The 24,575-nt window shown below is 41.1% G+C and overlaps 1 protein-coding gene across 3 annotated transcripts in view; it reads right to left on the bottom strand.

Moving 5' to 3' along the window:
• PTEN (phosphatase and tensin homolog) overlaps window positions 1-15,823 on the bottom strand; it is an 86,284-nt gene extending 70,461 nt beyond the window's left edge. The window contains exon 1 of one of the 3 annotated variants that reach the window (XR_004385662.1): window positions 15,038-15,821. Coding sequence is in view for 2 of the 3 variants with exons in the window: in XM_032883031.1 (XP_032738922.1) it covers window positions 15,038-15,116 (79 nt within the window). In the remaining variant the exon portion in view is untranslated. Of the gene's footprint in view, window positions 1-15,037 lie in introns of all 3 variants that reach the window. The other 2 variants (XM_032883031.1, XM_032883028.1) reach the window with 2 other exon arrangements.
• Window positions 15,824-24,575: the final 8,752 nt, after the last annotated feature.

Below are 24,575 nucleotides of genomic sequence, written 5' to 3'. Positions count from 1 at the left end.
CCTATATAGCTTTAAAAATGACAAGTACCCACTGACAGATAAAAATTAAGCTGTGAATACCTAAGTATGTAATTATGAGCATATACACATTAACAAAGAGGGAAAGATAATTTCCAGTGACAAATACCTGACACAGAATCAACTTTTGCTATTGTTTAAATTGAAGATTACAGTTTTAAACAAATACTTTTTAAAAGATCAAGGCCCTCTGAACTTTATTTAAATGTAAGCAAATCAGAACCACAGAAAAATATCTAATCAAGTCACTGATAATGCTAGCAATGCTCTAAAATCCAAAGTACAATTTTTTTGTGTATTAGCTGAGGGATTATTCCCCTCAACAAATTTAATCAATTTTTCTTCAGAGCTGTTATGAAATAATGTATCTACAACTGTTCAAACCTACATCTGTGAATCTCTAAAAATTTAAGTTGCCCAACTAACTGGTTTTAACGAGCGTAAGAAACAATTACCTCCTTCCTAGCTCTCTGGATGAATACGATAAGGCTGATTTCCTGTTTCAGAACTCTGCTGCTGTTAAAATACACACACGTATACCCCGCCCCCTCCCCGCCATGGTTCTGCTCCCACTAACAAACATCCAAGACTGACTACCAATGACAAATCAAATAAAATATGGTTGTAACTTACAGAACAACTTTCAGAAAGATCATCGGTTCAACATGCATTAGATATACTTGTCAGCATTATATACCTGAACTATAAGCCAAATGCTAACCTATTTTTCTACAGCAAAATCATAATAAAGTATATGAAAAATTAGAAAACTTAAAATTATGACATCAATGCAGCATTATTGTAAAGTACATAAGAATATATCTTTTATGCTCTAATCTTTATATTCAGGATTAGGTTTATGGTACTTCTGTAATTCATTTCATTATAAAAGCCATGCTTTTTATCATTTAATTTACCAGAGATAACTATCTAAAACACTAGGTTTGGGCTGCCCTTTAAGGCCACTAACTTTCACAGAAAGAAAGACATTCCAACAGGTAAGACAAAGAAAATGATAAGGGATGTATCAATAGTTTGAGAACAAAGGCCTAGTAATATTTAGTGGAAATTTACTCAATACTAGTAAACGACATTTAAAAAAAAAACAAAAACCAAAAACCACAACAGATTCCAACATTTCCAACTCTATTGATCTTTTAGATGCAGCCGTGCACAATTTCCTGATATTCAAAAACTACTACACATACACGATACGAAGGAATAAACTTCAATACAAAACGTATCTCCAGCAAGTGGGTTTTCATTTTCCTACTAATTAAGCTAAACTGTAAAATTTCTAAATTTACTTCTGTCAAATTTACCTTTCAATGAAACCACTGCTAATTTGAACAATTTTAATGGAAGAAAGCTCCAAACAAGTGTGCGCTAGACTGCTTCATTTTATATTTGGCTTTAATATAACAGAACCAAGTCTCTTTATTTTATATCTAAGCCAGGACATCATCTAGAAATGACTTGTTTTTTTTTGTTTTGTTTTGTTTCAATTGGCAAAAATAGTTTTGCCTAACTGCTGTATTTTAATCCTGGATAAGACTAATATAAACTAGAAATACAAGTCTACTTTAAAATATTAAGGCACAGGGGCACCTGGGTGGCTCAGTGGGTTAAGCCTCTGCCTTAGGCTCAGGTCATGATCCCGGGCTCTCTGCTCAGCAGGGAGCCTGCTTCCCTTTCTCTCTCTCTGCCTGCCTCTCTGCCTACTTGTGATCTCTGTCAAATAAATAAAAATCTTTAAAAAAAAAAATTAAGGCACAGATATTGGCATTTGTGGTATTTATTACTATATTAATAAGAATCACATTACTGATTTTATGAAAACTGCCTTGTTTTCACAATACTATGTTTGTTGAAAACAAGTATCGTTGAAAACAGCAGTATTGTTGCTAATACTGAAAAATATGATTTATATTCTCACTGAGGATATTTTTATCATTATATCAACTTTATAATCACTTGAATAAGTGGATCATCAAAAAAACCCTCTGAAATTACATATACTAAAATACTAGCCAAAATTCATTTTAAATTTTAATAATATGCAGTTTTTAAATATACCAAAAAACATGACAGCAAGTCTACATTGCTTGGTTTGAAAAGGTAATATTTTTAATTTTAGTCAGCTACCCATAAATGCTTGTTCCTAAAGCAAGTATCATTTTAGTATAAATCCAATTATCACAACTGGGGGGAAAAAAGCACAATTACTAATCAATTAGTTGTGGAATCTTCATATGCAAAGGAGAATATACAGAAAAAACTTCAAAAATTATTAAGCTGAAACATGAAAGATAAAACTAAGGAGTCAACTCTGTCAACCAAAAACTGTTTAAAAACATAAAAGGTCAACATACAGAAAAACAAAAATACCAACAGTTAGATGGGAGGGACAGAAATGAAAACAAGGGAAAGGAGCTCATAACACCTCACACCCTTTAAATACTATTAGGCAAACAAAACAGGTAAAGACTGAATATTTGGATAAAAATCTCACCTACATAGGTACTCCCTCACTTAATATAAGAGACAGAATTTACATACATATTATCTGTTTATCCAAAAGGACACCATTCTCTTCATGACCTACAGCTCAGACCTGAACAAATTCTATAAAGTGATGCTTGTCAAACAATCTACTTTCATCAGACATGAGTTTTAAATTGGCAAGATGTTTCTTACACAAAAAATAGAGGCCCTAAACACAAAGTCAGATCCTATCTACACTGAAATAGTATGCCTGATCATATTAATCATTTGGCATAACAAACTTCTCAGTAAAAATATCAATATAATAAATAAACAAAGTAGATTAAAACTAATAGACCCTATTAAGCCCAATATGCAATTTTAAAGACATCTATGCAACCTGGCAACACCCAGTTCTTGGGGGAGGGGTGTGAAAAGGAATTATGTTACAGAAACAACTTATATATTGTAGCTTGAAAAAGCAAAATTTTAAATGGGGAAAATCACTTAACAGCAGAAAGACAAGAACTGAGTTGTACAAGAAAGCAGAGGACCTGAAAAATATTTAAAGCAAATATTTAAGGAATACATATTAAATCAATTCCCTGATGAAGTTCCGTAATAATGAATTCCTATATATCAATTTTTAGGAAAACTACAGCTTAAAACTACCAAAATTTCATATAACTTAATATCTCAAGATAAAACATGGTGTTTCCACTTAAATATCCAAATAATCTTGTAAAACTAAATGACTAAAAAGCCAGACTTCCATTACATAAGCTTTAGTTCTCAACCAATATCTTCACATTTTATAAGAAAAATATAAACACTGGCATAACCTCTAAGCTTTATTTTTGCAAAAGCTTAAAATTTGATATTAGTCTTTAAAGACTATAATTAATAGATGATTCCAAAAAACAGAAATGTCAAAACCACTCATATCACTAGATTATCTTAACTTTTTCCTGTATTTGAGTAACAGATGGCAAACCTTAGTTCTTGGACACTACACAGTAATCACAATCTGTGTGACCTTTTCAGTATTAAAAAGAATCCAAATAGCCTTAATAACCAGCACCTGAGTGTATTTTACAGTATTATCTATAATCCTGATCATAGTGAAGAGAAACTAGATATGCAAAAATGCATCATACTTTTGGTGTGCTGATATTTATTTTCCATAAATTTCCTACAACTAGCCCACGGAAACTATCCAGATGTCAGACTGCTTCTTCAGTTTTCAAAAAATATTTATGCACACATTTACAAAGTATTTTTACCATTACTTCATTTTCATTAGCACCAAAAGGTATAAAGCATACCTAGATCAAAATTTCCTTATGCTTATTGAAACAATTTTATCTCATTTAGAAAATGTTACTCTAACAAGTAATTTTGTTTAAAAAAGAGAAGAGTTTGTTTCTTCCTCAATACTTTTGTTCTAAGTACATGAATTAATACATTTGCTCAAGACACCATTTAGCTAATAAGGTTAAAATTATCTCCCTGTTTTAATACGTGACACTTAAAAATCTGACACTAACAAATGCAATTTTTGATTATAAGTGAAATGCAGAGCAAACCTTCATCAGTAAATATCACCAATTACCGAGGCAACTATGCAAATATAAACTGTGTCATTCAAAATATGCTCCAGGGAACAGTATCATCATGATAAGCCATGCCCTGATTACAGACAGGAAAGTGATTGGTTATATCCACTTTGGTATAAAACAACGTGAAGGTTTATTCAAATCACTTCTATATCCACTTTAATTGAAATACAATTTAATATTCCCACAACAGGAAAATGAAATTTGACAGATCCAGAGTATTTAAATTTTATTTTGTCTTACTCAAAGAAGTAAAATATGCTTAAATTTTAAGTATGTAATAGCTTTCCTAGAAATAACTAAGGGGAAAAAAGTTTCAAGAGTCCAACACTTTAGCTTTTTTTGTGTGCAGATTATGATTTTGTGAATCTAAACCATGAAAATCTTTCCTAATAGGTCACCTTAAATCCACTCTAACAGAAAAAAAATTAGCCAAATATTGGAAACAAGTTTAATGTGTAACTAACTACAGAGAAACAAGTATTTCTAGGGTGCCTGGGTGGCTCAGTCAGTTAAGCATCTGCCTTGGGCTCAGGTCACGAATGCCAGGGTCTTGGGACCAAGTCTAACATCGGCTCCTGCTCAGCAAGGTGTCTGCTTCTCCCTCTCCCCCTTCCACGCTTGTGCTCTTTCTCACTCACTCTCTCAAATAAATAAATAAAATCCTTTAAAAAACTATTTCTGATAGCTTCACCACTTAAAATAACTAAGGCAATTATGAAGGGCTCTGGAAATTGTTTTAAAATGCACAAACACCTTTTAAGTTCACTACGATGAATTATATTTTAAACTAGATGCATACGAAAAAAACTAGAATATGAAAGAAAGCATGACATTTCAGAGAAGTAGGACAACAGGCACTTTTTAAAAATTTTCTTTAGTTGTATTTGTATAAAATGAATTTTTCAAAAGAAATTTTCTTAAGTATAGCAAATGAGATTTATTATTCATATACTGAAATAAATACCATAAGCCTTAGTCAATTAAATTACAGCAATAAATACCATCTGTTTGCTTAACAAATTTGAAGCTATCATATAATTAGCAGTCCTGGTTTTAAAATATTTATCACTATCTCTGGATGTCTCCTATAATCTCAAAAAGAAATCACAACATTCAGTCAAAACTTAAATTTCATAAGAATTTTTAAGAAAGGCCTGACATTTTATTCTGCTTGAGCCAAGCAAGAGGCAAAGTAAATTGTAAAATCAAGCAAACAGGAAAAAAAAAAAAAAATCACAGCAAACAATCTATTCCTAGAACACTTTCGTAATTACGTTTGTCTGCTTTAAAAACAAAATTCAGAATCCACTAAGCTACTCCCCTGACATTTTCTCTTCTCTGAATTAATCTAAAGCTCCATCTTAATTTTTTCTAAAACCTTCACATTAATGCAAGTTTTTTAATTAGATAAGTAAAGCACTTCAATTCAACAGGCTGACCTAGCAAAGTTAGGATCTAGAAAAGAATGTAACAAAACACATGCATCAGAGAACCTTAGAGTCAGCCCTACTTTATCTGGAAAGATAGAAGTTTTTCATAACTTATCAGAAATTTGCCATTTTACATCAACACATTTAACTCCACCAGATCTGAGTATATAACAAAGCTGCTTTAGAATAAAGTTTAAGACTAAAAAATGCATTAAACAACAAAAAACAAGTACACTGGGGGGCAAAGTATCTCTCAACAACTCAACAACCACATAATTAAAGGAAACAAGCTAAAGATTACTTTAAAAACTATTGCCAAAATAAAAATTCTAAAAAGTGGTTTTTTTTTAATAAAGCACATCCACTCTGTTAGAGCAATTCTACGTAATGTCCTTCTGAATACCTCTGAAGGTGCATTACACTTACACGCTTACTGAAAACATCTTCAGTCTTTTCTAAAAGTTCAAAGCAACACTTTCACAACCAGCCAAATAACACATGAGCCTTCTTGAAATAAGGCTTTTTGGTTACCAGTGATATCTTTTGTAGACAAAGTTCCTATTATAAAGAATACTGGCCTAGCAGCAGGTAGAAAACCTAGATGTTAAAAGCCTCGCTCCATCACGTATTAGCAAACTGACCTTCTTAAATACCTAGGCCTAAGGCCAAAGGTACTGACTTTTATCAAATACCATACTTCTCTTATTACCAGGTACCAGACACTTTATACCTTTAGAGTTTCTAGGGACGCCTGGATGAATCAGTCGTTAAGCATCTGCCTTCAGCTCAGGTCATGACCTCAAGGTCCGGATGGAGTCCCACATGGGGTTCCTTGCTCAGTGGGGAGTCTGCTTCTCCCTCTGCCTGACCCTCTCCCCTGCTTGTGCTCACTCTGTCTCTGACAAATAAAATCTTTAAAAAGAGTAATAAAGTTTAGTTTCTCAACCTCACATTATTGGCACTTTGGGCCAGACAATTCTGCTGTGGGAGGGACCGTTCTGTACACGTAGGACACACAGCAGCCTCCCTGGGCTCTACTAGAGCACCTCTCCCACACTGACTGCCCAGCTGTGACCACCCAAAATGTCTCCAGACACCGCCAAGTGCCCAGACAAGGTTGGAGGTGGTCACTCTCAGTTCGCAACCAATATTCATTGAACACCTCACCTATACTTCTAACAATCCTAAAAACTACCCTATCAGGATTTTTACCACGTTAGAGATGTTGAAAGTAGGGTTCACTAATGCTAAGCAGTGTATCTTCTATTACACAACTGATATGTGGCTGAGCAAAGAGTTAAGCTACACTTTAACTAGCTGACTCCCAAGTCCATGCTCTATCTACCCCAGCACGCTTCTTTCCTAAACTTACTGCCTCATCTTCATAATCAGAATAAAATTTGCCATGTTGAGCTATTTAGGGTTTACAGATCAAATTAGATAATGTATGTATAAATTCTATTAACCTAAAGGAAATAACACATTAAGGATTTAATTGAAGAGAACATAATACAGTGGTTCACAAAGTGTGAACCCCAGACCACCAGCATCAGCATCACTTGGAAACTTGTTACAAATGCAAATTATCAGGCCCCAACCCAGACCTAATGAATCACAAATTCTCAGGGTGGGACAAGAAACTGATGGTTTAACAAGTCCTCCAGGTTATTCTGAGGCCCACTAAAGTTTGAGAACCACTAATATAATGGGGAAAATACTGCACCAAGTACCTAAAAACCCTACACCCTTCTTTGACTCAATTTCTACTAGCCCTTAACAAGTTACTGATTCTTACCGGAGCTATGATTCCTACATTAAAAAAGGAAGAAAAAAAAAAAATAAGGATGGACAGTAATACTTGCTTTTAGGCTTTTTTCTTCTATGCAAAACCAAATGGGCTAAAGATTAAGAAAGGGCTTTGTTAATTAAAAAAAAAAATACACTAAATAAATATAAGACACTGTGAAGATATATGCCAGCTAACACTACTACATTAATTAAGCAGAAAAAAAAAAAATCTTCTGACTCAAGTCCTCATTTTTCTTATTTCATATTTCTTGAATGATTAAGTTAGGAATGTTAAATAAATTTTACAAAGCTGGCAAAACAGTCTTCACATTATAAAAACAAAACAAAACAAAATAGGAAAAGCCCAAGCATTCCATGTGATCTCTAACAGACTCAGAACAAAGTAATTCATAAGTACACATTTTAAAAGTAAACACCTAAAAATCAAACTTAGTTAACATCCCCCAAACTTCATTTTAAAAGCAGAAACAAGTTTTCAATTCTATTTATTTAATCTCTAATCAGTTCAGAATGACTAGAATACTCAAAAAGAAGTCTCACTAATTCATGAGTAAAGGTATTTTAAATGGAAAAAATTGCATACATTTTAAAGCAGAGTTGTTTGCAACTTTGAACATGTATGCTCTACTTATAACTCACTTCAAGAATACACCTGATTGAAAGACTATGTGATTCAAATCACAATGCATTTCATAACACATTAAACAACACTATACTCTCTTTTTAAAGGTCAAAAATATTAAACATACAAAATTGGCAGAATGCAATCCTTGCAATTACTAGTAAAGAAAAAAACCTGGTATTTTAGCCTGAAAATCCACAAAAATCAAAGGAAATAAAATTCTAAACTATTCTGAAGTCTAAATAATATTAAATCCACTGAGTTTTGGTAGCACATAGATGGCATGTGTCAGGAAAGAGTTTTAGACAACTCAATTGTCCTAGAAGATGTCAAAATGTTGAATTCTATAACAGAGACTTAGACCAAAAATACGGCTAGTTTATGCAACACATAACAATACATAAAAATCATATCATCAGACAGTCACATATATAATGAGACAGAGCATCATTCATTCTGCATTGTGAAACAAATAAGCAAGCAAAAAAACTCACTGGAAATCAAGTGCTTCACTAAGTGATAGTACTGGGAAACAGCTGGGAGACCAGCAAAGGCAAAAGAAAAAAAAGAATCATCCCTATGCACCCAAAATGGCCTTTACTAGGTAGGTCTCAACCATATTCCATCCTTCCCCATACCTGGCAAGAATAAATAAGAAAAAAAAAAAAAAATCCTTTAGTTTTCTTCCCATTTCCAAGGCCTAAAATTATATTGAAACTCATGATCAAATGTGAAAATGGGATGCAGTAATACAAACGTTTTAACACTAAATTAAAATTCCTGGGGCGCCTGGGTGGCTCAGTAGGTTAAGTGGCTGGCTGCCTTTGGCTTGGGTCATGATCCCAGGGTCCTGGGATTGAGTCCCACCCACATCAGGCTCCCTGCTCAGTAGGGAGCCTGCTTCTCCCTCTCCCTCTGCCTGCTGCTCCCCCTGCTTGTGCTCTGTGTGTCAAATAAATCAATAAAGTCTTAAAAAAAAAAATTCCTACATTATATGGAGGCATTATCAGATTATGTTAAGTGTAAGTTGTATTGTAATAAGTGTAACTTGGCATTGAAAGTTGCATACCTCTCCCAAAAACAAACTTAAAAAGTATATACCTTTACGTATAACAGTGATGTAAGTTTTGTATCATACATTAAAAGCCTTCTTTAAGAAGATTACTCTTTGTGAATAACATATATTTAAGTTGACCTACCTCTAACACTAAAGAAAAATTTATTATAACAAATTTTTATTTTAAAATGTCTACTTCATTATGCAATAATAATATGAAGTTTTCAACTTAACCTTAATATATTAAAGCAAACACTTTTTAATTAGCCTATTTAACTTTTCTTTGGTCAACAGTGTGAGTGAGCAGACTTTTATATTTCATTTGTGATGAAACAATGAAATCACAGACATCTTATACTCGGAGCTCCTAAAGGAATACCCCTATTTAAAAATACTCACAGTTTGAACCAATTAAAATTCTAAGATGTCCAAAACTGAAGAAATTCGGTTACAATCACTGCTCCTCCCATAAATGAAAATACAAATAATTTCACATAATGGGTAATCTGAAATTACAATTTTTAAGAGCAGCAGTTACCATGTGGCAGGTAGTATGCTAAGACAATTACCCATATTTATCTTATTTATTCTTTAAGATAAATTTTACAAAAGAAACAGTTTGAGAAAGATTAAGTAACCTTCTCAAAGTGGGAGAGCCCAGATTCCAACACAGGCAAGTCTGGGTCTAGAGCCTACACTGCCACCCTAACATCTACAGTGAAACAACGGACACACAATAGTATAGATAAAATTAATACTCAACATTTTAATGTCATTTAAAATAAACTTAACCTTATGTGAAAATGATAAAGTAAGAGCCACCGAGGTAACCTCATTTTTTAAATACTACAAGAGAGTTTGCAAACTTTGTACTTATTTACACATACACACAGAATATCCACACAGATTCACTGTCCATATATAAAGTGATGACTGTGGATGACAAAGTGCATAAATACCTAAAATATAATATGTCAACGGTCTTCTTGTCCACACTATATACAGGGTAAGAATATTCTTTGCTGTCAGGTGCAGCCACAGTATCCATCTCTCAATATTTTCAGTACAACCAAGTGCATACCTAACACCCTACAGATGTCCACCTGCCTCTTAATGCAAACCGCTGCAAATGGACAAGAATATGCCTTAACTACACTGAACTGAACTAAAACTTCTCTGAAACCGATGCCTAAATAATGTTTTTCCTATATTAATATTTTTGCAAGAGCCTTTAATCCAGTGTAAATTACCTTAAAAGAACCAAATTGCTAATACCTTTTCCATAACCAATGAAAAAATTGGAAAAATTGGACAACAGGTGAAGAATCAAATCCAATACACTAACTTCACCTTTCCCGACAAATGAAAGCATTTTACATCAGTAGGTGCATATACCCAATGCTTAGAAAGACAATCATTTATTTAAAAAAAAAAAAAAAAAAAAAGCAATCATTACAGACCAGAACACTTCTGACCACCTAGCAAAGAATGCATGTGGCAGTAAGTGGCCTTTATAAAACAATTAAGGATATCAGTTCACTCAGCAAATCCTTACCAACTTAAGGTCATGCAGTCTAACCTCAACATTATTGACAGCTCTGACAGCAAATGCATTAATTTCAAAGCTACCAGACAGAAAGCAACTGTAAAACAGAACTGAATTATTTACAGAAATCATTACTGACCCCTACCTCAGAAGTTGATACAAATGTCTTAAGTCACTATCCTTAGAACAAATTCTAAGAATAAATTCTCATTTTCTTCATGAATTCAGGTCTCAAAAGAATTCTCCAAACTGACTTCACTTAAAATCAAAATTTATCTAACAAAAAACGAGGGAGAAAGAGAAGAAAAGGTGAGGAAGAGGGAAGGCTCCACAAAATAGATATAAAACTTCAGAACTCATGGTCTCTACAGGAAAAAAAAAAAAAGATATTAAATAAGTATTTTATACAATCATTAATAAGATAGCTTCTGGTAGCTAAACCCTTGGACTACAACCAAGGCCAAACACTTGAAGTAAGTGAAAAACCACCAAGTGCATGCATACTTCTAAATTTCTCTTTACAAACGCCATCTCACATATACTGTTTTAATATAAAAACATTTCCTACACATTTGTCTTACTAAAAAGGCTGAGGTCAAAATTTAAAAGTAAAATGATGGGGTGCGTGGGTGGCTCAGCTCAGGTCATGATCCTGGAGTCCTGGGATCGAGTGCCCCATCAAGCTCTCTGCTTGGTGGAGAGTTTGCTTCTCCCTCTGACCCTCCCCCATCTCTTGCTCGCTCTCTCTCTCTCATTCTCCCTCAAATAAATAAATAAAATCTTAAAAAAAAAAATGTTTACTGAGAGTGACTTAATGTTGAAACTTCGTGCATTCATTTTCCCATAGTAACTATTCCTCCATTAAAAGTCACTGAAGTATAATTACTGAAGTGGCCTAAAAAATATTAAGTATTAAGGTATCACCAAATGAACAAACAGCAAATGGAGCAAATCTCAAAATGAGAACATGTGAAAATATGAATTAAGAAGCTTGTGTATTTTATTTAAGTGGTTATTAGGAAAAAACAGATGTACTGTTCCACACAAAAACTAAAACATTGATTGCTGCCTTGGTCATGTTGTTAAAATTCCAAAAGGAAGGAACAGCAATGCATCTTTCTTTTTCTACAGTTTCTAAAAATAAATTTTAAACTGAGGTGGTTATAAGTCACCATATTTCAGGACGTTTATTCACATACTATGCCTTTGGTGCACGATACACAATGTGAATCCACAAATGACTGCACTACTCTGTAAACCTTCACAATGCACAGCAATAAAATCCCTTTTTCCTTACATTAAGTCAGAGACTGTAAATTATTCTCCTTTCAGAGGCACTTTATTCTTGAATAATCTTCATGAAAATGAAGTTTGTAAACTGTTACACAGCAATTAGGATGCCCAGTCATGTTGCTCAGAAAAGAAATGCAACTTAGCAGATATGAAACAGGGCAAAATAAAAATTGTTAATTAAAAAAAAAAAAAACACATCTCACAGTATGGTCATTTCAATAATCACTAATCTTAAAAAACAATAGTTAACTTCAACAGTCCCTGTACCATCTACAAGTTAAAAAAACTCCCTACGATTAACATTTGAAAAGATGCAAACTTATCAAAAAATAAAAATACATACAACCAAAGCCTAAAATTTCCAGGAAATCTAAAGACACTAAACTTTTTTACAGTCTCACGGTCAATGCTACTTTCCAGACTAACAATAAGGTACCAACAAATTATTTTTAGAATAACTCAATTTTGCAAATAATATAGAAAAATTTGCAAATAATCGTTCTCAATTTTCCTCTGAGAAATCACTACGTTCTTAATCTTTCTTATCAGATAGAAACACTCCAATCACTACTTTCATAAAGAAATTTAACTTCTCACAGGCTAGCTGCTGAAACAGATACTACAACCTGTCAGAGACCGTCTTCAATGGCCATTTTAATCACCACCCCCCCAAAATAAACACAGAACACTAAAGTGAAACCAAGCAAACCAAAGTGCTTTGGTGTATCAAAATTATTGGAAGTGCAACTATGAAAAAAGAGCCCTTCGCTGACTTTTTCCTAAGTGATTTTTTTTCATATCAATATTTGGCTCAATAAAACCACTACTCTAGAAATTAAGTGTTATTAGTCATTTGATGCAATATTTGACACTGCTTTCTATATATAACTAAAAGCAGTGCTCGAGAAAGTTTTAACTCACATAAATTTCACGTGCAAAGGCACACTTCTGAAATCAACGGAGACCTGGCCAATCATCTCACTACTCACGTGTAAATAACCTGGTAGCATAATTTTAAACTTAAAACCCTGCTAAATTTTAAAGCAAATGAGTAAAGTAAAAATAGTATAAACGTACTCTGAATAATAAAAGCGATCTACCAAACAGCATTAGAGGCATTTTTTTGCATGGGGACTTTTCTGAAAAAGTTAACGAAACAGTTAATCAACTTGTTCCTATGCATCCAGATGGCTGTCAGTTCACACCAACAGTAGACGGCTTTTGAAATAAATTACAAGTCAGAAGTTTTTCCATAATTACCTTCTAGGCAAGTGGGTCAAGTTCAGCCTGACTAGTTCTGCAATTAATGCAGACTCCAGAACTTCTAAATATTCTTCTCAAACATTAATTTTTTAACTTAACAGAAAACTTACGTTTTGTGTGTTATATAGCTCCTTCTTCAGTAACTTTTACCTTCATCTCAAAACAAACACTTGGGCAAAATTAGTTGTGCACATCTACGTGCAGCTATATAATCCAAAGGAATAAAACCTCTTCAGATAGAAAACAGTTTCTTCAAAAAACAAATCTTCCCCCACAGTTTTTAGCAGGACATACGGACACTTTAGCGCCACTCAACCTTTAGGCAGAACGTTTACTGATATTTGCTAAGACATAGTTTCTATTAAGAATATGAACACTGATGCAATTACATAATTTTAACTAAATATTGTCCACTGTGATAATTCACATCACCCAATTTTTGGTCTTAACAGCAGCCTCAAAAAGATGTTTCAGCCACCTCAAACCAACAACTTAATTCTGTTTTTTCATGCCTTGAACAACACAGGCCTACCAGGAACTCTGAATGTCTGTGATACTTTCCATTCTGCAAACCAGGAGGGCTCTATCCCCCTCCTTGATCAAAAACAGTACCTTATACCTGAAACTGCAAAGATCAATGCCTTTCGATAACCACTATCTTTTGAGGTACAAAGGCCTAACTTGTAGACAACCGAAACAATAATGCTTCTTAAAATTCTTGGGTTTCTGTCTTATTCAACAACCTGAGTCAGTAAATTTAAGGCAATGGGTGAAAAACAGCTAACATACCTACACAGTCTGACGCTGGAGTCATCCCCTCTTGCCGGTTAAATGACACTTGACATTATACGTTAAGTCAGAGTCCGAGTCCGATTAATGGACCCTCAACGGTGCCAGAGGATCTGCAACTGGAATTAGGTGAGCAGCCATTCCGGCATCACAGTAACACTTAAATTTCAAGGAAGAACTGACACTTAATCTCTGCAATCACAATTTGCGGCACACAATACCCTCGGAACCTACACATCATCATCATCTGGGATCAAAAAACCTTCAATCTCCATTCTATTACGTGTGACAGGACCACTGAATAGAAAATGCTACTGAGCTGCAAATTTCATGCCCTATCCTCTATCACCCCATCAGGAGAAAAAAAAAGGGGGGGGGCAAATTTAACAAAGATCCAGTAAGAGCGCCTTATGAGGCATATTCCCTATGACACTATTGATTTCAAACTACAAAACTTCTAAATGCAGTTCAAAGTTGTAATTAAACTTAGCTTAAATACACAAACCTACTTCTGCCCTCCAATGAACACCCATACAAGCCGAAAACGATTCTGCTTCCAAAGTTATGCAAATCAGCTCACAACTCACATTTAAAAAAAAAAAAAAAGTCTATCAATGCAACCCAGGAAACTAAAAACAATCAGTGCAAGATTCTGATGCAATATGCATACGTGCAATACTAATTTTCATTTTAATCTAATCTATACCCTTGATCTAGGGCCTAAAGCCAAGATTTAATCGAAATATGCTCAACCTCAAAGCGTCTACTTTTCTGTTTAGCAGACCGGATTACCGAGCTCACTAATCCACCAACAGTGTACCGAGTTCTGTGTTAACGGACAATAGCCCTTCGGAAGAGACCCCGCAGACAGACCCGAGAAAGCAATCGGTGCCTTGACACTCGCAAGCGGGCCAGAGTTCCATGTAGCCGAACACACCCTAGGCAGGATGCATTCGAGAGAGACACCAAAGAGACACGATCTAGAAATTCGAGCAGGGTTAGCTGCTACGGTCACCCAAACCATGGAAATTTTTCGCCTCTGTCTGCTCCCACGTTCTAAGCGAGAGTGACAGAAAGGCAGAGAGGGGCAGCGGCAGAAATGGATACAGGTCAAGTCTAAGTCGAATCCATCCTCTTGATATCTCCTTTTGTTTCTGCTAACGATCTCTTTGATGATGGCTGTCATGTCTGGGAGCCTGTGGCTGAAGAAAAAGGAGGAGAGAGATGGCAGAAGCTGCTGGTGGCGGGGCTTCTTCTGCAGGATGGAAATGGCTCTGGACTTGGCGGTAGCGGATGCCCCTCGCTCTGCCGCCGCCTGGCTCTGGACCGCAGCCGGGTAATGGCTGCTGCGGCGGCTGCTGGATGGTTGCAGCGACGGGGCCTGCTTCTCCTCAGCAGCCAGAGGCCTGGCCGCGGCCGCCGCGGGACGAGAAGGAGACGGCGAATCCTCGGGACGCCCGCTGCCTCCGCCGGCGGCCTCCGGAGCCCGGGCCGGGGGGGGTGCGGCGGCGGCGGAGGGGAGGTTTACAGCCGGCCCGGGTCCCTGGACGTGCCGCCGCCGCCGCCGCCGTGTTGGAGGCAGTAAGAGGGGAGAGACCAACTCTCCGGCGGCCCCAGCCCTGGAAATGGTGACAGGCGACTCCGGCCCCCTCCCCGGAGCTGCAGCCGCCGCGGCCGCCGCCGCCGCTTCTCCCCCCCGCTCCAGGAGCGGGAGGTGCCGCTGCTGCCGCCGCGCCTCAGCCGGCTCCCGCCCGGGCCCGCGGCTTCCACCGTCCCTTGCACGAGAAGCCGAGCGAGAGGCTGCACGGTTAGAAGAGAGGACGAGGACGAGGCAAGAGACGCCGCCGCTGCCGCCGCCGCCGGCCGGCCGGCTCCCCGAGGGCGCTGCCCCCGCGGCTGCTCACGGGCGCTGAGAGGGGCTCTGGGCCGCGGCCGCCGCCGTCTCTCATCTCCCTCGCCTGAGCCCGGCCTCGCCTCACAGCGGCTCAACTCTCAAACTTCCATCATGGCTGCAGCTTCCGAGAGGAGAGAGCCGAGCGCAGCCGCGGCTCGGCGCCCCAGCGCGTATCCTGCCGCAGTGCACAAAGAGTCCCGCCACATCACCGCCCGCCGGCCCGCCCGCCCCCTCCGCCGCCGCCGCCGCGCCGGGAGCCCGGCGCCTGGGAGCCCGAGGGGAGGTGGGAGGCGGGCGAGACCGCGTCGGGGGAGGGAGGGACGCGGAGGGGCAGGGGCGGCAGCTCCGGGGGCGAGCGCCGAGCTTCTGGCTTGCGGCCGCCACTGAGCATGCCCAGTGCGAGCGCCCGAGGCTCGCTCGGGCTTGTGCTAGGCGCCCGCCCGGAGCTGCACTTGCCGCGGCTTCTGCAGCAGCGCGGGGCGGGGGCTTGGGGCGGGGGAGAGCGGTGGAGGGGGAACGACCCAAGCCTCGGCCTGTGCCCAGAAACCCGGTCGGGGACGGGGAGGGCTGAAGGGGAGAGCTGAGGGTGCACTGAGCGGTGTCACTGACTTGAGTCTGAGGTTACCTGTGTGCACAGGGAGGCTCAAGTGACTCGCGCTGGTCGGGGTACAGGGAAACGCGGGTACGGTCCCCACCGCGAGGGCACCCCTCCCCCGCGCCTCCGCCCCCAGCCTCGTCCTTCTTTTGCACCGCTGTCGGATCACTGTAGTTGGCAGGGACTCGCCGACAGCAGCCTTTGCCGAGAGAGCCTACCTCTCTTCTCCCCCCCACCCCGCCGTGTCCTCAAGGTGTCAGTCTTTGCACAAAGAACAACCCCCTATTGTGTCTCCGTGTGTATCGCCTCATCCGGCTCGCTCTCCCCGCCCCACCTCCCGCTTCCCCAGCAACTCGGCTCCTTCGCCCTGAAAACGAGAGCTCGCAACCGAGCGCGCTGCGTGTGAGCACACCGTCCCTAAATGTCTAGGCTCCAAGGACCACTGCCCGCGTTGCCCGGAAAGCGTACCCCGGAGACGGGACCCACACCACAGCCCCCCACATTGCCCCCTGGAGAGCTGAGCATCCCACCCCTCGGAGATCCAGCTCGGTTCTCGGCGGCGGACCGAGGCTCGGGACTCAAGAGCTGCCTCGCCCCGCCCCCTTTCGGGCCGCTGTGAAAACCCGGCCGGGTGGATCGCCGCGGGCCGGCTTCCGCGATCCCCGAGCCGAGCTGCGCACGCCGGCGGCCGGCGCTGCCCGGGCCCGAGTGTGAAATACCGGACGGTAGGAAGCGGCAGCCCCTGCGAGTGGGCGTGGCCGAGGAGACAGAGGAGGGTTCAAAAGGAGGTGGAGGGATACGCGGGTCACAGTCGGAACTACTTTCAGGAGGAGGTCACGTGTGTTCCTAGTTGGGGAACTTTCCAAATTCCCACTCCCCTATGATGGCTGGGGAGCAAGTGCTTCTCGTCCTTTGCCCGGGGTGCTGCTGCCGTGTGTCGGCAGCGGAACCTCGAGCCTCCGGGTCGCGGCGGAAACGCAGGCTCCGACGGCCTCCGGCCCGAGCGCTGTCGGTGCTGGCGCCGGGGGAGCTGGTTACACAAGCACCCACATTCGAGCACGTGCCCCCGCCTCCCCGCACCGCTGGCCGCGGCTTCTCGCAGACCACGGAGGGAGAGCTTCCAAGCTGGTCCTACGCATTCGCGAGCTACCTACCGAGCCAGCTAAAGGGCCAAGACCTGAGACGGAGCTCTGGCGCGGCCAACAGTGCGCGTTCCTCACCGTGGGAGAAGGGGCAGAGCCCCGGGGGTCTGGCATTTCCCTCCCTGGTGCCCTGCGCTAGCAGGGACGCACCTTCCTGCTGCTGTGCACCGGGGGCAAAACGGTATCTCCTGCAGCAGCCCGCTGCTTGAATTCACCAGCGTTGCGACAAACTTCCAGTCACTACCCTTAAGCTGGTGAGCGCGCCCCACCTACTGTAGACTCAGCCAAGTGACTTATCTGGTCGGAGAACCTAGTCAATGGCCATCAGCCCAGAACAAACCTGTCAAGTCGACTAACAGCCCTGGTTGGTTGACCTATCCCTGTGAGAGAGCCGGTTCAGAAATTCGGAGAGCTGGAGCGCAATTACCATGACATTGATCAGCTGCGGCAAAGAGAGTTGTCCACTTTCTGCTCGAAAAGAATGAGTATCAATCAACATCAATCTAGGAATTTCTTCCTTTTCTTTCCCCCTGGGAAGTAGAACTCAAGGAGACAATCGGAGTCCAAAGTATCTGAGTTGAGACTTGGGCTGAGGCGCTGGCTGTCCGGCTTGCCTTTTTTTTTTTTTTTTTTTTTTTTTAAAGACCTGGGAGAATGGGATCAGTTAGCATGTGTATTGCAGTAATTGTGAGTAGCTGCCTAGGAAGGTCTAAAAGGATTTATTCCGTATCTGCAAAAGAAGACTGTGCATGAGCACATCATGATTGCAGGCAGCCCCTTGAAGACTAGAAACCCCAAGAGGGCTTGCTTAGAAGCCACAGGCCATTACCTAATTCCACAAGTACTAATTAAACCAGGGATATTTACAGTGTTCTTAGAGATCTCCCAGGCTCCATAACACTTTGCATTTATAGACTACATCCTTTTAAGATAGCCCTGCAGGAGTTAGCAACCTGCTGAATCTTCCACGTTGATACTCACTGGAGGCGGTTTTGTGCATGATCCTAGTCAGCCTGTGGGAGGTGAAGGCCACAAGTGGAAAAGGAAATGGGGGGAGGGGCTGCGACAATCTGGAAAGAGTAGGAGAAAGGCCTCCATTTGGTTTCCAAAAATGAAAACCCAATCCACACAGCCTAGGGTAAGCCAGAGATTTCCTTATTTTACAAATAACCAATGATAAGGAGTCCCTGATTTGTAGGTGTTCTACTAGACTATGTGTTAAGAAACTGAGTTGTGCTCCATGAGGTAGCAAATACCACTTGGTGGGGAACGGGGAAATGAAGAGGAAGTTGAAGGGAGGTAGACTGGGGAGGGGTAAAATGTTCCACCTCAGTTTCTCAAGTCGCTGATCTTGTCTCCAGAGTCCACGGTGTTAGTGCTGCCCTACTCTGCCCCCGCCCCTGGAGCCTACCCTATCCTGAAATCCACTTCCTGGAAAGGAAATGGGTTCATGAGGAGACAGGACGCTTTTCCACTCCCATGGCACAGAGTTCTTGCGGAGAGAAGGCATGCACCACCTTGAAATGCTGGAATGGGAGACTGGCCCACAGCAGGAGTTCCTTTGTCAGAGGGAACAAAATGGAACAAGAGTTTTGCTGCTTCTCTGAACGTGAGCTCCCTCTGCTTCTCTCGAGCAACAAACGAAAAGGATCATCGATGCTGACAGATGTCTGGCCAGCCAGACAGTATCATCAGGTCGTTATTAGTAATTACTGAATAAACACCTCCTTCCCTCCCCAGTGTTAAATAGGTTCCTGAAGGAAACCAGTTTTCCTTCACTTCTTCCTTGTACCCAGGGGCTCGCCTTACCCGAGTGGTGGAGCTGAAATTTCCAAAGAGCTAACTCTATCAAATGCACAGGAAGTTTCAAATCTGTATATTGTTTTTCAACTTCACCTGCAGGTATCTGCTTGGCTGTACAGATATTACCAGACGTTGGTTTCCAGGCACTCTAGTTCTTTACCTGTCTGGATTCAGACTGCCCTAGGGAGAAACAGAAGCTTGTAACAAAGAGAGAATTATATAAAGCTTCAGGGAGACTAACTATGCGAATAATTAGTAAACATGATAAACCAGCTTTAATTATAGTTTCTAACAGCTGATTCCAAAACTGTATTGTTACTACACCCAAAGAATGTCCAAAGAAAATAACTTTCTTATTTTTTTTGATAAATGAAATGACCAGCAACTTGATGTGGGCGATATAAATAGTTGATGTGCTCTTTGTAGGTTCTGCTGCTAAAATGTCTTTTGTTGAACGCTGATCACTATAATGCCTTGCTCAGCTCCCACACACTGACCTTTCAAATAGAGATCTAAATCAATGGCTTTAATTTTTAAGCAATCTTTTCTATTTTTATCTGTTTAACCACTGTTTTCTAAATCATACAGAATAGAAAAATATAATAATTATAAGTCTGAATTTTAAACCACCCTATTATTCCAAGGGTCCAAGGCTTTTCCCCTTATTTCGCTTATCCTAATTACAAATATTGCTGTTCTTTTAAATAAAGATGTTTTTGCCCAAGACATGTCTCCAGAAGGCACTTTTCCCGAAGGCACTTCAAGTAACCATACCCTAAAAAAGAACTTTCCCTTCTTGTGTCTAAGCTGTCCCGGAGCTACTGCACACAGCACTTGGGTCTCCTTTCATGTCCCAGTAGAGAGGTGTGCTGTATGAAATGATCACTCTCAGAGAAACAAGGGTGGGGCCGGGTATTCCTGGGAGAACCACAGAGCAGAACAGGCATGCACGGGGTCCAAGCTGTGTTCAGAAATTGAACCAGAGAGTGATGGGAAAGAAAAGACCTAACATGACAAATCAGCTTTGACTGTCTGACTTTGGACTTTGACTGTCCAACCTAACACTGGCTATTTTATATTCTACTCTGGTCCTTTTGGTACTAACTCTAATTATAGTCCTATGGAACATATATTCTGCTTTTAGCTCTTCCAAGAATAGAAAAAAATAATAATTTTTATCTACCAGCAGGTGTTGGTGCATTTGCCAGGTGCATCCCAGAGTCGCCCTCTTTGGTCTAGGTGTAGGAGGGACATAGAGAAGGAGTCAAGGTTGCCCGTGCCTCACTCCTACAAATCTTCCCTTCAGGACATCTTTCTGCATCCAAAGCATCAATGTTTCTGAAGACGAAGAGCACCTTTTCGAAAGAAAAAAAAAAAAAAAAAAGAATGAGACAAACTCTTTTTAAAATATATTTTTTTGTCTTTCTTTTTCATGGTGTGGCATCTTTTATCTCCATTCATTCATTTAATTGTCCTGTCAACAAATATTTGGGCATCTGTTATGTGCTCATCCTGTGCAAAGCTCTGTGGACAGAGCAGTGACTGGCATAGAGGGTCCAGCCTTTATGGAACGGAGTCTCCTTGAAACTTGGCTTCTTTATCTGTTACAACCTCTTCACAGCCCAGGGAGTGAAGTTAAAGCAGTTGAAAGAACCTTGACATTTGGTAAGGGTTTCAATTAGCAATGATCTATTGTTGCATAAAAAACCACCATAAGCTCGGTGCCTTAAGAGGACCACCACCACTTCTTTGCTCACGATTCTGCAATTTGGAAAGGGCACAGCTGGGCAGTTCTTCTGCCTTCCCAGGGCGGCAGCTGGGGTCAGACGTGTGGTCGCCTCTAGCTGTGAGTTATGCTGGAGCTGGGACGGCCTAGATGGCTTCCCTGGCGTCTGATGCTTCCATTGGGGCACTGAAACGGCTGGCGGTACCCTCTCTTCATGTCATTGCTCATGATTCAGTGGCCAGCCCAAGCTCCTTTCTACTTTCTTTACAGCCTGGATCCCAAGAAAGAGAAAGCAGAAGCGACAAGGCCAGTGAAAGCCAGGGCTTGGAAGTCCCAGAACATCACTTTCACTGTATTCTTCTGGCCAAAGCCGGTCACAGGGCCAGCCAGCCCAGACCCAAAGGAGCAGGCAAGAGACCATACTCCTTAATGGAAGGAGTGCCTGGAATGGGAGGAACTGTTGGCAGTCACATTGGGAACCACTGTATCACAACCCACCCTTGGGCCACAATAATTCTCTCTCTCTCTCTCTCTCTCTCTCACACACACACACACACACACACACACACACACACACACCACCAGATTAGCAAAATATACTCCCTCCCGCCCCCCAGATTGTCATTCTGTGCAACACTGGCTCAAAGGGCCCAGATCTAATGATAGACACCAGGCCCAAGTGTGACTGAGGCATTTTAGATACATTTAGCTGCTGTGAGCTGAAAAGACAAGTTACAGACACAACGTATGATGCTGAGGCAGGGATAAGATAACTAGACAGATGCTCCTGATCAAAGCATTGGGGAAACAGAAGGCATGGAGCAGCCACCATTCCTAGCAGTTCAGAAAGCTGGCTGAGCACTGTCACCCTCACTCTGGACCCAGACCAGCATTGGGGTCCGGTTCTTCTCCTGGGAGGTGCTTCCCAACCCACTATTCCTGGCTCCCACCTCCGGAGTGCAGGCTACAACCTTTGAAGCTCTCTTTTCCATAGGCCACTGCCTGCCCTTTACAATCCAACATCTCTCTTGGCCTAGGTCCTACCCACAGAAAATTGGGGGCCCCATAGCTTTTTTTCCATTTTGAACTCTTTCCTCTTTAGTTCAGGCTAGCACCAGCTTCATCAATATAACTGTCTTCAACGTTCTGTGAGTCTCCTATGACTCTTAATGGAGTTTACTTCTTGCCTACAACAACTTTGCCCACAAAGCAACATCTGTAATTCTTCTAAAAACAAACTTCTGTCAACTTTGGGCCCTACCAAAGCTGCTATTGGATTCACTGAAGGTTCTTCTTAGAAGCCCTTTGGGCTAGATGAGATGGTCTATGAGACAACATCTTAACATCTGTAGAGGCTTCAACATGGAGTCTTCATTGGATTTTTACCTCAAGGCCCCATTTGAAAGGCAGGCCCCAGAGGCCATTTCTTCCTTTGAGACTATCGCTGACATCACAGAATCTCCAAAGCCCTGTCTATTTCCTCTACATTCTGCTTGAAAACTGAAGAGTTCCTTTTTTAACACATCTCTCTCTTGTAACACTGTCACATATCACTCAGAGAAGCCAACTGATACTCTGAATGTGTAGCTTGAAACTGCCGTTTCCCAGATCTACAAGTTCATTAGGTACATCTTCTGTCTTTTCTGTGTTTCACTGCACGCAAGGGCTGCCCAACATTTTGCCCTACACAGGACCACGGCTCCAACCTGTAGTACAATTTCCTCATGACCCTCAGAGACTCCCCTAAGAGTCTCCTTCCCAGACTAAGGAGATACATCAACTAAATGCAAACGCAGGACCCTGGATTGGATTCTTTTTTTTTTTTTTAAGATTTTATTTATTTATTTGACAGAGATCACAAGTAGGCAGAGAGGCAGGCAGAGAGAGAGGGAAGCAGGCTCCCCGCTGAACAGAGAGCCAGATGTGGGGCTCGATCCCAGGACCCTGGGATCATGACCTGAGCCAAAGGCAGAGGCTTTAACCCACTGAGCCACCCAGGCACCCCCCTGGATTGGATTCTGAAATGGAAAAAGAACATCACCAGAAAAACTGGCAAAGTTCCTACAAGATTTGTGGCTTATGTCAATTTCCTGGTTTGGATCATTATTCCCTGGCTATGCAATTTATCACCATGAGGGCAGCTGGGTGAAGAACATGCGTGAACTCTATGCCATTTTTGTGACTATTTTGAAAATTGTTTCAAAATAGAAAATTTTTAAAAATTACTGAATTAAAAAAAAAAAAAGAGTTATGGTTCCTTCATCATCTCTCCAACCTCTACCCAATGCCTGGTCCCAAAGCCGATGCCATGGGTCTTAGATTTTGGTTAAGCCAACACCCAACTTTCAGACATCGATTTCCATTATTTATTATGCATAACACACTACCCCAAAATGTGGCAGCTTGAAAAGCACTGACCATTTTCTTGCTCACCATTCTGTACAACGGACAGAGCACAATGGTGACAGCTTGTCTTTCCTTCCTATACTGCTGGCTGGGGTGGCTTGATTGGAGCTGGAGGACCTGAGACGACCTCGAGCACAGGGCTAGTGGTTCAGCTACAGTGGGCTGGAACAGCAAGGAGCTGGGCCTGTCTCCCTCCACAGGGTCTCATTCTCCAGAGGCATGCTGCCTCCATGAAGCCTTCCTCTTCAACACAGCTGGCAGTGTCCTTTACGTGGTGATTACTGTCCAAGAGAGCAAAAACTTAAGTTGCCAGGTGTAGGCACAGAACTGGAATAGCTTCATTTTTGCTTTGTTCTATTGACCGAAGCAAGTAACAGAGGCTGTCAAAATTCTCAGTTGGGGCGGTGGGGGACGGGGAAAGAGAATCTGCCTCTCAGTAGTAAGCATGAAGAGAAATGGAGGAATTGTAGGTGGTCCTCTACCACCATGATCCCAGCTCACTCCCCTAGAAATGCCTCCTCAAACCAATCTTCATGGTCAATTCTTCCTGGAAGCTCTATCATTTAAGAATCATTGCTATCGGGGCATCTGGGTGGCTCAGTCAGTTAACCATTTTGTTTTTTATTTCAGCTCAGGTTGTGATGTCAGAGTCCTGAGACCCAGCTCTGTGTGGGGCTCCATGGGGAGTCTGCTTGGGATTCTCTCTCTCCCTCTCCTCTGACCTTCTCCCTGCTTGTACTTTCCCTCTCTCTCAAAAAAAAAAAAAAAAGAAAAGATAAAAAACCTTTCTTTTTTTTAAAAAAAGAATCATCGCTATTAGTTGACAATTTGATTAGCAACTGTTTTCTGTTTGTTACCCATCTTGTTCCCTAATCCTATAATTTCTTCACTGGTTCTCTCATCAATGTTACATGCATATTTCTACACTAGGATTAATACATGCCACAAAATTATACACCAAAATTCAGTAAAATAAAACAGAAGTGACAATACATTTATCTGTATTTACATAAATCCATGGAAAATATCCAAAAGAAGAAACAGGAGAGAAGATAACACTGCTTATCTCTGACTACAGG

This window comes from Lontra canadensis, unplaced genomic scaffold (genome assembly GCF_010015895.1).
Source record: "Lontra canadensis isolate GAN:19392208 unplaced genomic scaffold, GSC_riverotter_1.0 scaffold85, whole genome shotgun sequence".
NCBI classification, from domain to species: domain Eukaryota; kingdom Metazoa; phylum Chordata; class Mammalia; order Carnivora; family Mustelidae; genus Lontra; species Lontra canadensis.
Note: the sequence above shows the minus strand (reverse complement) of the source record. Positions and strands in the feature narration are given on the sequence as shown.